At 39.2% G+C, this 16,655-nt stretch overlaps 1 protein-coding gene across 3 annotated transcripts in view; it reads left to right on the forward strand.

Annotated features, from left to right (window-relative positions):
* Positions 1-15,858, forward strand: part of rbm33a (RNA binding motif protein 33a) — a 31,391-nt gene extending 15,533 nt beyond the window's left edge. For 2 of the 3 annotated variants that reach the window (XM_079468589.1, XM_079468590.1), the window contains exons 10-19: positions 690-751; positions 3,146-3,266; positions 3,561-3,889; positions 4,572-4,835; positions 5,093-5,389; positions 5,767-6,336; positions 9,471-9,638; positions 11,925-12,086; positions 13,319-13,407; positions 14,527-15,858. In XM_079468589.1, coding sequence (XP_079324715.1) covers positions 690-751; positions 3,146-3,266; positions 3,561-3,889; positions 4,572-4,835; positions 5,093-5,389; positions 5,767-6,336; positions 9,471-9,638; positions 11,925-12,086; positions 13,319-13,407; positions 14,527-14,575 — 2,111 coding nt within the window. In that variant the 3' untranslated portion in view covers positions 14,576-15,858. The remainder of the gene's footprint in view (positions 1-689; positions 752-3,145; positions 3,267-3,560; positions 3,890-4,571; positions 4,836-5,092; positions 5,390-5,766; positions 6,337-9,470; positions 9,639-11,924; positions 12,087-13,318; positions 13,408-14,526) is intronic. The other variant, XM_079468591.1, reaches the window with a different exon arrangement.
* The last annotated feature ends 797 nt before the right edge of the window (positions 15,859-16,655 follow it).

Here is a 16,655-nt window from a genome sequence, read left to right on the forward strand (position 1 = left end):
TGTAACCAAACAGTTCTTGGACCCATTGGGTACCATAGAATGACAATTTACAATGGTAGTCAAAAGTGCCTCAGAACTGTTCGCTGTCCTACATTGTTCAAAATATCTTCATTTGTGTTCAACAGAACAAAAAGATTAAGAAGTAATTCTTCCACTATTGTAGTCAATGTTGACCAAGAACCGTTTGGTTACAAGCATTCTTCCAAATATCTTTGTGTTCATCAGAACAAAGAAATGTATACAGATTTGGAACAACTCGAAGGTGAGTAAATCATGACAATATAAAACTTTTTGGATAAACCACTCTTTTATGGCGTAAATGTACACCTATTCTCCTCCGTTTAGCCGTTGCACTTAAGGCAGATGCTTACTAGTACTCGTACCTTTTCGCTCGGGTCCTTTGAGAGTTTTTCCTTGGTATGGCCTTCACTCTGTAGGCAGCACTAAAGCGGCTTTCTGAAATGCACACATCTCTGTAGGTGAAATGATTCACAGCAAAATTACTTTCTTTTGACTGTCAGTTTATCTCATTAGGTGGGCCAGTCTGCTCAAGAGAGAGGACCACAGTTTAATCAGCAGAACAGCCCTCTCTCTATGACCAGCTGTGACGTGGCAAGAAGAGACTTTCATTCTGCATCCCGTTTGCTGTCCGCCTAACTCACCCTTTTTCTATTTCCATTTAATCTCAGTTCCCTCAATGCCTCCCGTGCAGAACCAGCCAAGGCCTAACATCGCACTACAGAGACTCCCGGTAAGTAACCTTACGTTTCAAATTGAGTCATTTTGCTGTGCATAAACTGTCACAGTCGAGACATCATGGTTTGTCCCGAGTTTAGTGTAATCAATTCGACTGGCTCGCATCCACCAAAAGCGGCATTTGTCTTGCTGTGTGGAAAGTATGTCTCGAGAAACGTCCTCATATGTGGGGAGAACTTGGCGATTGAAATTGAAGTTGAGACCGTGAAAACACTGAACCGATATACAAGCCCTTCGCTGCCTGGATATGAGGAGAGCTTGTGAGGATATAGAGGAACCATCAGGCTGCTGCCAGTTCTGTAGCTAAAGTGATTACTTCTGAGGAGGACGCAATCTTGACTGTTTTTGTCGGCTGCGCTGATATGATACTTATGTGTTTTTTTAACTTTTGCTTGCAAGGGAATGCACAGCAATTTCAAACTGGCACATGGATAGTTTTAAGAAATGTGATGCTTAAATTTAATATGGCATCATAAAACTATCTGCACCTTAACTCGCTTCTGGCCATTCCAGAAAAGTTTATGTCTGTTGTATGTCAACCACCACTCTACTGAGTTGCCTACAGTTGTGTTTGACCCGCACGCTGTGACTTGGAATGGTTGACCGCCCTTAATCTTGCTGAATAGGAAAGATTTTCCACACACATTCATGACACATTCCCAGCTGTCTGTCTCCCATAGCCAGTCTGGTACAGATAGGACACCATTTAAAATGCCAATGGCTTTTTGGAGAGAGCAGCGTCCGTTAGCCCTCTGGGCACTTGATTATCATACATTAGCATACGATCACATCTCATCTTACAATAGGCTGATCCACAATTCCTCTATGAATATTTACTACGGCAGAGTTTTTGAATATTAATCTTGGTGCTACATATTTATGTTTGAAAAGGGAAAGAATCATCAGCTCTTGTATTTGTGTGATTATGCCCATAGCCTGACTGCATTTGTCAGATTAGTTGTCGTTTTGATTGAAGAATCTGCTTTTAGATACAACAGAAATTGCTTGTTGATAAGATATAGTTGTAGTGGTCCAACAATACATACTGATCACACGATTCAACAACTTATAGAGTTGACGAGGACAAAACTTCATCATGTGAAGAAAAGTAAGAAGGGATAGGTGTATGCATGAAATGTTTTATGTTGACGCAAAAGAAGTTTGCATCCCAGATGATAGCATTCCAGTCCAGTGTCTGTTGAATTTCAACAAAATCAAACCTCAGGAATGACAAAGTCATCCAACAGCAATGTGAAAGACTGACAGCATAAGACACATGACAACTGTGATAAAAACAAGGTTATCACCTTCAAAAAATGTTTTTACTTTTCATAAATACATGTACAACTATTGTTGTATTGATTAAAAGTGAATATGAAAATGAAAGTGGTCTTTGAAATGGTCTCTCTTAATCCCCCCCGGCTGTACCTGTTGCTTGCACGTATTAACTTGAATTGTAGTGTTGGTGAGATACCCGAGTCAACAGCAGAAATGAACAAGTCTGCAAGTGTATTTCAAGTCACATAAGGCTTGTCTTCAAAATGGCAGCTGTCTGTGGCATTTGTCTTTCCCTCTCCCTTTCTATCTTCCAGGCAGATCATAACTGGTTACATATTAAACAAATCCATGGGTATTTACGAAAGATTAGCCCCTGAAAGGACATGCTCCTTTTATCAAACGAATGCAAACTTGCAAAGGTATTGTGAATGTACTTAAGCTCCCTTTGTGTTACAGGAGCTGACCTTTTGAATAGAGCAATGAAGTCCACAATAACAATGCGATTCTCTCTCGCTCCCTCCTGTCCGCTGCTTAGCTAAGCTGCTGATTGACTTTCTGTTAAGCAACTTGGCTGGCCTTGGCGACACTCATTGGCTGACTGAAGATCAGAGCTGAAAACGTGGATTAAAAGTTTGATTGCATCTTAAGTCATTTATAATGAGTAAAGAGGGTAAAAGCATCACAATTTCCTGGAGTGTGGCCTCTTTGCTCTTAAGAAATTAGCCTTCATTCAAAGTTTATTTTTAAAAAGGAGGATTGGTATTCAGCTGCAGGATTAGTTGGGATCGTTATCTAGCTTTCTTCTGGAAAGGTAGAGGAGGGTTTTTGAGTTTCATGAGCAGTCAGTTAGGTAAGCACTGAGAACGGATAAAGATTGATATTCAAGGGCGTATGCAAATTCTTTCCTTTCTGGCTAAAAGATTTCTCAGCGGTGTTAGCTGATGTTTATGATCTTAATATGAAGAGTAACGTTTCGAAGTGGAGATAAGAAGCGTTTGCTATTGCAGCTTAACTCGTGTGTCAACAATTAATGATGTTCTGCCTCTGGCGAAGTCATTGTGGAGACCCGGTGCGATTTTGTGTTTCATATCTGCGCTCTGTTCTGCTTTAGGCTCCTGATTTTCCGCAGCACCTTCAAGGAAACTTTGGCCCACCTCGGCACCTGCCGCTCCAGGAGCCATGGAGAGGACCACCGCCACCTCACCTGGATCGAGAGCACTTTTTCACTAGTGGTAATGTCAACTTATTTTGGAAGCTTAGATCCCGGTTTTGCCATAAAGGCAGTCACTGGTTTTAAAAACATGAATACCTGCCCTGACTGAATAACTGGTTTGACTTTGTGGAACGTCTGTTTCGACCTTCAGTCGTCTTACCAATTGTTTGTAGTAACAAAAGTTAAAAGATATGTTGATCTCACTTGTCTTTGTAAGTTTGCTGCACACTGCAACATCAACAATGCTTTCAGATGTGATACTGTGCGATTTTAGCTTCACGTCATCACTTTTCCTCCTTTTGTTCTCTTCTAGAACCACGTTTTCCTGGCCAGCACATATTTGACCAACCTGGCCCTGTCCCCCTCATGAATACCAGTATTCTTCCATTGCCGGGGCAAGGCCCTCCGCCTTTTCCTCCGCAAGGGGGGCTTGGGGTTCCGGGTTTTGGTCCTCTAGGTGTTGGGCAGAACCAAGGTCCTCAGGGAGGCGGTCTTTTCCAGAGAGATCCCCCTCGGCCTGGATTGGCCCCACCCCCTGGTCCCCGTGGCTTTGTTGGTCACAGACAGTCCTTCTCACCCCAGCAGCCAGGACCCCCTTTTAGCCCCCAGCACATGCCATTTGGTATGCAGGTACGCCAGAGAGTAAGTTGGTTTGCCCAAAATCCTTGCATGGCCTTACTGCTGTGATTGACATTGCATGTTGATCCGCAGCATGAAACTTTTTAAGGGATTTGGGTCCTTAGCGTTATTTATTTACAGTTATTTTCTACAGTTTTCTGTTTTTACTATGATGTGATCAAATTGTAGTCCGGAAATTGTGTGTCTTCAGTGTATAGAGCAATGCTTAAAGTGGCTAAGTTCTGTTTGAAACCTGTTATTGTAAAACATCCGTTGCATTTATAGTTATGCATGTGGCTTACACTTTCTGCTTGAACTGCTAATACAAAGTTACTAGCACTAGTTGAGCTGCAGGAATACTATATATTTAAAATATATAATCCATACATGAGTGCATAGATGCTAGTTTGCAATTATGTGTTAAAATGCTAAATGAGAACACTTCATATATTCAATCCAAAATCAGACAAGACTGCCCTCTTGTGTTAGCACCATTTGTCAGTTATTTAAGGTCACTGGGTTAGTTGTTACATGCATTGTCTGGGTGTTTTTTTATACGTTTTTTGATGTCATCGAACAGATTTGTGTTATTTTCTGAGCTTGCCAAGTATAATGGTGTTAGGTGAGAAGATGCCCACAAATGTTGGTAATTGTAACAAATAACAAAATTCTGTATTAAAGAATGCTTTTTTTTAATGGTTTTCAGGGTCTGTTGCAGCAGCCTTTGCACCATGATCCTCCACTATCTCATCACTCCTTGCACCAGCAACACAGACAGGACTTTCTCCCACAGGGACTGCCTCAGCCTCTGCACCAACAGCACCACCAACACCAGTCACGGGACCAACATCCCATCGTGCCTCTCTCCCAGTCCCATTACCACCAACCTGATAGACAGCCAAACCATAGACAGATGCAGCCCCGCCAACAGGGAAACCAGCAACGAAACAACCATCCTAGACCCAGAATGGTGAGCATTTTAAACATGCATACAAAGGAATGTGCTGAATAACATTTGGAACTTTATTCAGTTGATATTTTATTTGTTACTTTTTGCACTTTTCGGTGTGCATGTTTTTGATATCCAACTTATGCATATTAGCGGACATGAATTGTAGTAAAATACTTTGTGTCACACATTTATTTGGTTACATTTACATACATACAAGTAAAAAGAGCAGTTAACAGTCTTCCATCAGGTAATCCTGATCTTTTCTTTTTCCTCAGACATCATCCTCACCCCTGCAGCAAATCCCTCCTCAGCGCAACAGCAACCTTCGTGAGCTGCCCATCGCCACTGGTAGCAATAATACAAACCCGTCAGCACCTAGTGGCCAAGCAAAGCCAGTTACCAAGGCAACACAGAGTGTTAGACCGGGGCAGGCTCGTGGTGGACTCGCAGGAAGGGGAAGACCTGTGGCGCAAGGACAAGCTGCTATCAGAGTACAGCAGCAACAGCAGCAGCCCAATGCACCAGAGATAAAGAAAGAGCATCCTGCCGCACAGTCAAGCACCCCTCCAGAGGTAATACTGCACAGCAAGATTGTTCAAACACCCATCATGTGAGAGAGATCAACATTCAGTGTGGTTTTCCGTCCATGTTCCATTCTGTTATTTCACGTGCAATTGTGATTTATGAGACGTACATGCATCCCCATTGAGAAAAATTAACTTGTAAGGACGTGTGTACACTGTATACAGAGATGTTATTTTTTAAAACATTATTTCTTATTTTATGTAGCACAATTATGTAATTGTTTTAACTTAGCTTTATCCTTATCCTGACCGTTATGCTGGTGCTTCTACATTTAGCAGTAATCTCAATTGCTGTTAAAAGCTCTTGATAATAGACGGAGCTTTTTTCCCCTCACCTTAAAAAAACTGTTTGCTTGTTCGATTAGGATCCAGATGAAGATGAGGAGACCCGTCAGTACCGGCTAAAGATCGAAGAACAGAAACGTCTGCGAGAAGAGATCCTCAGGCGTAAAGAGCAGCGCAGGCAGATGCAGGCTGGAAAACGCAAACAAGAACTAATGGAAAGAATCAGCGGGCAAAACCCAAATCAGACCCCTCAAACACAACATCCCACCCAGACCCCTGTACCCCAACCCTCTGCACCCCAACCGGTCCCCTCATTGATCTCTAGTAATGGCACAACTCAGAACCCTTCCTCAGGTCCTGGTGCCCTACGTCTGAACGCGAAGACCCGTCTGCTAAACGCTAAACCCCAGGGCCAGGCTGGGCCACAGAACACTGATTCCAACCAGCAAGCTCAATGGCAAGCACAGCAGAAAAGACCAATGAATCCACAGACTGTTCCGAGACAGAATGCTGTTCCGAGTAGCCCTGTTGAGGGGCACGGCCTGCCTCAACCTCAACCCGGAGGAAAGAGGACAGTGATGCAGCGAGCAAACAGCGTGGAATCACCGCAGGTTCCACAGAAGGTCCGAGTGATTAAGCTACTTGGAGAGGTGAGTGAACATGTTATATGCTTAAAGAAACAGTTCACCCAAAATTTTGAATTCTGTCTTCATTTTCTCACCCTCAAGTTGTTACAAATCTGTATATATTTCTTTGTTCTGATGAACACAGAGAAAGATATTTGGAAGAATGCTTATAACCATACAGTTCTTGATCACCATTGACTACCATAGCAGGACAAATTGCTTAAAAAAATTATTTGTTCTGTTGAAAGAATGTTGGAAACCAAACCGTTCTGGGTCACTTTTGACTACCATTGTACTTTTTCTTACTCAGTGGTGGTTACAAGCATTCTTCCTAATATCTTTCTCTGTGTTCATAAGAACAAAGGAATTTATACAAATTTGGAACAACTGTGACAGAATAATTTATTTTTGGGTGAACTGTCTCTTTAAGACAATTGATGTATTCTTTAAAAGTTCACATTTCACTTGATTTTTCTCTTGTATTTGTCCTTTGGTAGTTGAAGTAGTTGTCATCGTAGCTTTTAACCGAATAAATCAAAGAACTCAACACAGAGACAGTGATCCGATCCAATTATTCTAAAAGTCAAACCTAAGTTTTAATAGTTTAAAACCGAAGCTAGTATGAAGCAAATTTCGCTTTTGAAAGAATCAATATCTGCAGCCGTCCCTCTGCTGGGATTTATGACACCACACTTAATTGACAGAGCGCTTTATCTTTTAAGATCATAAATGGCACCATCCTGTCACCATTAAAGTGAGTCGCTTGGCCTTTGTGTCTTTATGTTGAGTGACAACAGATCTCTGCTTTCTAAAGGTTTGGGTCTTTAAGTCAAGGTGCCGAAGCAAGCTAGATATGTAGAGATTGGCAGTAAGGATTTCAGAAATCATTTAACGTTAACAAAGACTTAAATTTGAGGTGATTATTAACAAATCTGACAGGGAATTCTTTGCACGTCGAGCGAGAAAAGGAGGGCCCAAGGATGATTTATGGGGTTTAAGAAATGATTTGCTACGTCGAATGAAGAGAAAACATCCTTTTCCCTCTGCTGCCCTAAGCGAAGCTAAATATTTCCTTTGAGTGCAGGATCGCTGTGGATGAAGATAACTGTGTGTCAACTTAGTTAATAGAAAGCTACACACAGCTATCTGAAGTGCCACGGCTCTAACTGACAAAGAGGAAGAGGGGGGAGGGGGTGGGTGAGCCAAAAGCCGATCCTCTAGGTGCTTCTCTTCTCCTGCTGTCAACCTCAGCTGCCTGACAATGTTATCTCTCTTTCTTGTTCTCCCTTCTAACTTGTGCTCGCGCTCTGTTTTGCTCGTTCTCTCTTCATCCATCTCCTCTCCCCTTCGCCTCCCGCTTTATCCATCCATCAGCTCATCGTTGAAGTGTGTTAGAATAGGTGTCAGTCCGGGGATGTCTGCAATTAATCTTCTTCGTCTTTGGTGATATCAGTGTAATAATACGTGAGTCCGGAAGAAAGAGAGATGGCAGTTGGGGCGGATTTGTGTTTTTTGCGAGCTTAGCAGCACAGATAAGAGCAAATTAAATTTTCATCTGGAAGACACAAAGCCTGCGCCTTACAAAAGCAGCATGGGGGATGGAGGTGAAAGGGTGGGTAGGGGGAGAGGTCCTTGTCAAGTGTCATCACCCCGCCCGGTGTATTGCAGCGGAGCATCTGATAGGTAATCTTTTTATTGAGAAAGATTAATCAATTAACCCTTTAGACAGAGACAGGCTGGTGAGAGATGCTGGACATGCTTCAGAAAAACAGAGATAGGCTGAAAAGGAGGTGTTGCAGTGTGAGGTTGGCAATTATGTCTTTGTCAAAGTATGAAGGAATCTGTTTGAGATGTAATTGATGTTTTAATCGTTCAACCAAAAAACTGAAAATTCTGTCATAATTTAAAATCCGTGTGACTTTCTTACTTCTGCAGAACACAAAAGAAAATATTTTGAAAAATGTTGTTAACCCCCATTTACTTGCAGTAGATTTGTGTCCGTACGTTGGGTGCTAACGTTGTTCGGTTTCCAGCTTTCTTCAAAATACCTTCTTTTGTGTTGTGCAATAGGAAGAATGTACAGGTTTGAAATGACAAGATTGACAGAATAAGGGATGACAGAATTCACATCAATTTCACTTCACCTTTCACTTTAATATGTGATTTACTGAAATTCAAAGATACACTTGTTTCTTGTTTGTAGTGTTGAAGCATTAAGGGGATAATAACAATGCGTTCATCATTTATTCTCCTTAATGTCATTCCGAACCTGGATGGCTTTCTTATGCAGAAAACAAAAGAAGATATTTTGAGGTGCTATCCAAACAATATGGGCCCCATTGACTTCCATTGTATGAACACAAAACCACTGAGACGTTTCTCTAAATATATTATTTTATGTTCTACAGCAGAAAGAGTCATGTAGAGGTGTGTAACATGATGGTGAATAACTGTTTTTTTTAGTGGACTGTCATTTTTAATGTTTACACAAAGCCTCTTTGGTTATACTGAATTCTATCTTACAGGGCAAAGAATATTAGCAGTACTTCAGTTCGTTACCAATACAATACCAATTCATGATTCAATTCAATTTTATTTATATAGCGCTTTTCACAATGTGCATTGTTCCAAAGCAGCTTTACAGGGGAAAATAGAAACCTTAATAAACAAAAAAGGTAAAACACACTACATGGTGTTTTATATAATAAGTTCAATTCTTCTGGTAAATAATATCTAATAAATGCAGTCTCCCGGCCGTTTATTTAGCATATTTTGCATTTAAGTCAATGATAAAGGTTAATTACCAAAACTGAGGATGATTTTAGAGCAGATCCATTTCTGTAAATATATTCTTATGATTTTTGCTTTTCTGTAACAGGTGAACAATGGAAATTCTGACCATTTTCCTAATAAGTAGAAAATATGTTGTAGTCTTTGTTCATGGCATTGAAAGCTGAAGTGGATTTGTTTCTTGTTTCTGTTTTAATATTAATTTATTCTGTGCCAGTTTTTACAAATCATTCATTTGTATAAATGAGCTTAATTCTCAAAGCGGGATACAAGTAATTAGTTTTGATAAAAGCATTCTGGATTTGATGGTCCAGTGTAATGTTTTTTTTTGGTGTGTGGGTCATAAGATGTGTCTGTTCTGTATTCAGCAAGCAGCTGCTGGTCCCACTACTGGTCCCCAACCTCAGCAGCAGCAGCCAATCGGACGGCTTGCCCCCCAACAGAGACTGGGTCCCATCAGGAAAGTTACCATGGCAACTGGCGGTGTACAAAATCAACAACCGGCCGGTCGCAGCATAGCAAAACAAACAAACCGGGTATGACATTGAATCTGGATTACTCTTCTAAACCCCACAATCGAACAGGTGCACAATGCCATTTTTACACAGCTGACACAGTGCACGGATACGAAAGCTTGGCCATTTGTCCAAACGTTTGTAAGGTGATTTTGATAAATTAAGCTATCGTGCTGTGTTGATGACATGATTTTTGGTTGGTGCTGAATAATTTTTTTATAACTTCTCCACACTTTCATGTGTTTCAAAACATTTCCCATAGATTTATGTAGGTCTGGACAGAATATGCAGTCCACATTTTCACTCTTGTTTTCTCTGTTTCGCCCATCATAAAAAGCTGTTCTAAGCGCTTCTCTCCCTCATGCATCAGCACTAGTAAAGACGGCAGATTTGGTTCTCTGCTACGGCTCAGCAATGTCACTGCTTCTCCCAGGGGACCGGTAGCTGTTTTGGAAGAGAGCAGGAGCAGTAATGATATGGAACAGAGTGCCAGGTGCAATGATATTGACAGGCTGAAGCAGGAGAGATGAAGATCCCTTGGCCTTATCCACGCGCTACCGTCTCTGTACAGTAGTCCGTTCTCACGGGACGAATGCGGCGCTAACATGTGTCAGTCAGTCACAGCAGAATGCGTTCCTGCACAGCCACTCACCGGCTCCTTCAGTCAGTTTGTATTGCCGCTTCTGCCACAGCTCTCATGTCGAGTCAGATATTCTAAACTCGCACACTAACATTTCCTACTGTTTACTGATACACCCATGCCCTTGTAAATCACTCGCTGACATTGCGCCCGCTGTCTTGCTGGGAGCAAAAGTAAATTGCGTAGCAGTCACAAGAGAATTTCTAGCTCTAGGAATACGAAAGGGATTTTTGCATATAGCTCATGTATTCGGGTGGCTCCAAAGCCATTCCGGCCCTTAAAGGGACATGAAAAAAATGTAAATGGTAGTCAAAAGTGCCTCAGGACTGTTTGCTTTCCTACATTCTTCAAAATATTTTCTTTTGTGTTCAACAGAACGCAGAAATGTTTACAGATTTAGTAAATGAAGACAACATTTTCATTTTGGGTTGAATTGTCCCTTGAAGATGCATGAGATTTATTTGTAACAATTTTAATTTTAAAGTAATTCATTCTCACAATTAAAAATGTATCACAATACAGATTGTCCAGAGAAAATTAAAGATTAGAAGTGCCTTAATATTTTAGATACTTTTCTGTTACCTGAGTGATGTTTTGTCTTTGGTTTTCACTTAGCATAGATCAAGGCTAAAAAGCTCAGGTTCAGTCTCAACAGACCCCACAACATTTTAATTCACCAGGGTTTGTCACATGGCCTCTAGCAAACTCCAGGCGTGACTTAATGATGGCCTTTTTCAGAAGTCTCTTCCCTCTGGGCACTTCACAGGTCTAATCGGTTAAAGTGTTGAGAGGATTGGAGGACAGGTTCCTTTCTTTCAAACAAGGTGCATCTCTATCAGTGTTATTTCTTGCCTGCTGCTAATAAAAATGCGTTAAACAAAAAAAACAAGGAATAATCAAAAGGTTTAAATAATCAAGGCCAACTGTTAAAAAGTTTGTTACAGCTTGGAATTCATTAGTCCCTCATTAATTGCTGAGGAGGTGAAACGCTTTTGCTGAAAAATGTGGTTCCTCATCCACGGTTCACCACCCACGGTTTGATATGTTTGAACCATAGTTCAGGTAATGGTTTGCCATGCCTCTGAAAATATAAATATTAAATGTTTGGGTTACTGTACTGCACCAAATGTATCGGAGTGCCGGGGAAGCTGCGAGTGTATTGAAAGAGCAGTTTGAGCTCACATGGTGTCAGAGTCTTTGCTAATCTGTGTCAGACCTGAACTCACCACAGATTTGTGTTTATTCTATGGTTGAAGTAACATTAAAAGAACTGAGATGACATTTAGATAATTCATAATAATTTGCTGTTCTAAAACTGTAATTTTGACATGGTTAACAGAAATGCTTTTGGTGTACTCTGGTAAATGGTGATGTTACAAACTGTAGTTTACAAATTTAACTTAACAAAGCACTGAACCAACACTTGATTACATTTATTGCTATTAATAATGTAAAGTGTTTAATTTTAATACTTCAATATAAAAAACAATGATGTAAATAGAAATAAATGTTAATTGTGGAACAGACGAAAATAAATCTCTATTCCACACTTGAATTTTAAATAGTTTATTCCAGGTTTTTTTTTAACTAGTAAGTATTAATAGTTATTAATTGGCATCATTTCTTTGCACTTTAGTTTCAATGTTGGCCTTTCTGAATGTCCACAGATGGTACTCCGGGGTCGAGGCCGTGGTGGGGGACGCATGATGATGCAACAGGGCCACAAAGCTCCGAATTATCAGCCCACCGCTGTCTGCATTGACGGTTTGTCCACCACTACAACCAGCAAACAGCTCATGAACCTGCTCAACTCTATCGGCCCTGTTGAGGTAAAGTCTCCTGATTTTGTTTAGTGTAATACTACTGTTTTAGTTATTAACCTATAAAAAAATGCATTTTACACTAAAGATTTGGAGATTGGCCATAAAATTCCAAGAAGTTTCCTATTTGTATTAGAAATATGGTCTAGCTTGCCTTTAATGTGCTCTTTTAGGAATGTTTTTCCGAGATTTGTTTTTGCTTTTGGCTAATATGTGTTTTATACAGGTGCTGGTCATATATTTAGAATATCGTCAAAAAGTTGATTTATTTCACTAATTCCCCACAAAAAGTGAAACTTGTATATAATATTCATTCATTACACACAGTTGTTAGTTATAATCATCAAAATTAAAATAAATAGACTGATATATTTCAAATGTTTAAGGAAAATCCCAAATTCAGTATCTCAGGAAATATGAATATTGTGAAAAGGTTAAATATTAAAGACACCTGGTGACACACTCTGATCAGCTAATTTACTCAAAACATCTGCCTTTAAATGGTCTCTCAGTCTAGTTCTGTCAGCTACACAATCATGAGGAATACTGCAGACTTGACAGTTGTCCAAAAGACGACCATTGACACCTTGCAACGATGCAGAAGAGTTTAAGGCCACTATCAGAGCAACCTGGGCTCTCATTAACACCTGAGCAGTGCCACAGACTGATCGACTCCATGCCACGCCGCATTGCTGCAGTAATTCAGGCAAAAGGAGCCCCAACTAAGTATTGAGTGCTGTACATGCTCTTACTTTTAATGTTCATACTTTTCAGTTGGCCAAGATTTCTCAAAACCCTTTCTTTGTATTGGTCTTAAGTAATATTCAAATTTTCTGAGATACTGAATTTGGGATTTTCCTTAGTTGTTAGTTAAAATCATCACAATTAAAAGGAATACACATTTGAAATGTATCAGTCTGTGTGTAATGAATGAATATAATATACAAGTTTCACTTTTGAATGGAATTAGTGAAAAAAATCAACTTTGTGATGATATTCTAATATGTGACCAGCACCTGTATATTCTAATTTTGGCAAAGTAACTATGGCTCTACCTGATCTATATCCTTGGTGGTGTGATGGCATAAAATATCACAATAGCGCCATCTAGCTGTATTTTCGTCCTGTAGATTTGATCATCACCTAGTTTTACTGTGAATATGCAGAAGTCATTCTGTAAAATAAAGATGATCATTCATTTGAGATAACCTATAGCTAATAGATAATCTGTTCATCTTTAGATGTTTACAATGATACCTGAGCAGCGGAAAGCCATTGCCAAGTTTACGAATCCACAGCATGCAGCAAGTTTTCAGAACAGCTTTCACAGGTATCCGTTTTACGATCATGTATGCCCCAGTGTGTTAAAAAAAGTAATGACTTGTGCATGTTTTATGAAAATGTGGGCCCTTTTTTTCTGTTGCTGTGATGGGTTGAGTATCTGAATGGTAAATGATGTGTGCTAATGTGTGCAGATTGTTTCATGTTTTGATGGAGATGCTTGAAATTAGCTTCTCTTTAAATGTGACCTGAGGCATCTTCCACAAACAGGATACAGATAGGTTTGCCAGTACATGCACTAATCTCACATATTTTGTTGTGATTACTTTTAAAATTTAAACTAAATGTTTGAATAGTGACTTTGTCCGGTCCCACATCATCATTGACTACATGATCCGTTTTTACTAGGGATGCACCTATATGTTAATTTTGGCCGATAGCTATAACCGATGATTATTAAACATCGAAAGACGATGACCGATATATAGCCAATATACAGTATCTAACTATTAATATAATATTCCCTGAGACTGAAACAAAAGGCAAAAAGTGGACAACTGCTTTTATTTGAAAACCTTCACTGCAGAAAACAAGGTAACAGTTAGTTCTCTTTTTTTTCCCCCTGAAAATCATTTACCAAGCCTACTTTACACTAGTTTAACCTTTAAACTAGTCTGGTATATTTTTTATTTAATAAACAAATTATGTTCTTCCAGAGCAACCCAGAAACATTTCTAACAGGTTTCAAGACAGAAATCATTCAGACAGCAGTCTGATTCAAACAATTTAACAGCTGAGTTAGTTTAACCAGAGGAAATGATTTATCTGCAGTAATATATCCACCTCAATTGTATTATCCGATACTGACAACATTAAAAATAACCATTTATCGTGCATCCCTAATATTTAGACTTATTAATGGGATTGGTCAAGCTCTACCATTCAACAGTGATGTTGCAATGAAGTTGCTGTAAGAAATAATTATCAAACACACATTTTATCATACTCCCTTTTGAGTCATAAGAAATCAAACTAAATATAGGTTTTTTTCATAAGGTTACCAATCAGATCCTGTTTTGTACCATTTTCATGGAAAATTCCACATGTCACATTTTTGCTTACATGGCCAAGTATCTCATTTCAATCACATGTTCCCTTGGTTACATAGGCACATGATAGATTTGTCTCACATCGATGTTTCCATTATTGATGGCTGAGGAACAAGTCGGTTCATCAGAAGAACAGAAAAGAGAAGCGAGCAACAAACTTTTGTGAAAGCTGGAAGCTCAATCTGGAGTCCAAAGCATTGGAAGCTGTGTGGAAGTACTGTCAACAACTAAAAAACTAATGCATAAATGAATCAAAAACACTAGATGGGGCCTGCGGGATACGACAGCAGATGAGCTAATGTTGAGAATGACTTTTTGCTCTTTCTGTACATTCATTTGTATTTGAAAGGCAGCAAATAGAGGGGAAAACTCTATTTAGTCTGAACCAGCCTGTGAAAAGAGATGACACAAAGACAGTATGTGTGACAGATGATAATAGTTGCTCCCATCCTGTAACTTTCAAGACAAAAAAGCTTTTGAAACTATAAATGCAGGAAGTCTTGCTTATTTGGAATAGCTTCTCTTTAACATTATAAAGTGGATGGTTGTTCTGATCTGCAGTTCTTTGTGCCGCCCATAGAGGGCAGCAGTGGAATGCAAATCTGCCCTGGTGGCACTCTTTGGTTTGGAGAGCATTTGGACATGCGAGGTGAACTGCGCTGCTTTGTAGAGGTATTGAGATGCAGTGATAAAGAGTCTTTTTGTTGAGCATTTCCAGGATCCGAACTGTTGTGAACTTACTGTAAGATTGCAGAACTGTAATATGTTGCTCTCTGGCTATGATCTTAACTTTGTTCATTGTCCACCTGTATAATTCTATTCCAGATTGATTAGGTTGCAAAGGTGTGTTTTTGCAGAGTTGGAGTTGTGATGCATGGCTCATCTGTGGCTTTAAGACACATGGTCATTGCAATGTTTAAACGTATTTGACAGTTGGTGGCTTTTATGCTTTGATTTTAGGTTTAGATGCTAGCATGTAGCATATGTCGATTATTTTAATCAATTTAATTGAAAAATTGCTGAAGGGTATAAAGGTCAGTTGGAAATCCACTCCCTTTTTTGGTAGTACATCCTTTTAAAATGTTTGGTTTCTTTTCTAAAAATGTGACACACAGTGTGTGAAAGTGGATGATTTCCATAGGATTTTATTGCATTGCGTTACTTTGTCAGTGCTTGGTTTGCTTACCTGATATGGATTGTCTCTTGAGCACTACATGCTTTTGTCATTTGTTTATGAGCAGGGATATTTGGACTGAGACCAGTGCATGGTTAGATGTTTGCCTCTAATTCGATGTTTAGTTTGTAGTTTTGAAGTTTAAAGTAAAACTGTAAAATACGGCTCAGTAGCTGAATTGTTTTTTTTGTAGTATTTTGTTAGGCTTAGACACTAACCTACAAGTACTTTTCATTCATAAATTTTCATTCTTCAGTTAACAGTGATAGGATTTTCAATCATGAGTGTTTCAAGTTATTATTAGTCCATCAGTACTGTGTATGTGTAATGCTGTACAGCTTAACCTAAACTGACATTATGGCTCTACGTTTCTTTTTTTCTAGTACATAGTGGTTTTCATGTTATTGAGCATCATTTAACTTGGTCGTTTATATTAAATGCTACTTATGTAGTGAAAATATCATTGTTTTCAAGAATCTCAGTTAAGTCAAACTTGTTCGAGCCGATTAAAGAGTAACCGAAAAATAAGCTTTTATAACTGGTGGCACATCCAGATGTATCATTTCACAGGATTTTGGAGCAACTATTATCAGTGGTCACTTCCTTGTATATAATGGAAAAAAATATGTACGGATCTGTCAAGTCTATTGTTTTCTCAATTTGATGATTCCATTTTTGAAAATGGTTTGACAATACCTACTGGTATACGTGGCAGGTGAATTTCTTTTCTCCGTTAGTTTTTATATAAATATAAAGTATTTCATTGGTCATTTTACAACAGTTTTGTTATTGGAGAAGTTAGAACTTATTATTTGAACATATTTTAAAGATGAAAAATAAAAGATGGTCATGTATATACCATGTAAATACGGGTATGTGAAGCCGACTAACTTTATCAACCTTAACCTGTCTGATGTTGTTTTTGTGTTGAAGATTCCCTATAAGGTGAAATCTATAAGGTGCTTTTTATCATTCTAACCAGTGTTGAGAGCCATTATGAATGTTTCTCTCCGT

This window comes from Barbatula barbatula (assembly GCF_947034865.1).
Source record: "Barbatula barbatula genome assembly, chromosome: 1".
Classification (NCBI taxonomy): domain Eukaryota; kingdom Metazoa; phylum Chordata; class Actinopteri; order Cypriniformes; family Nemacheilidae; genus Barbatula; species Barbatula barbatula.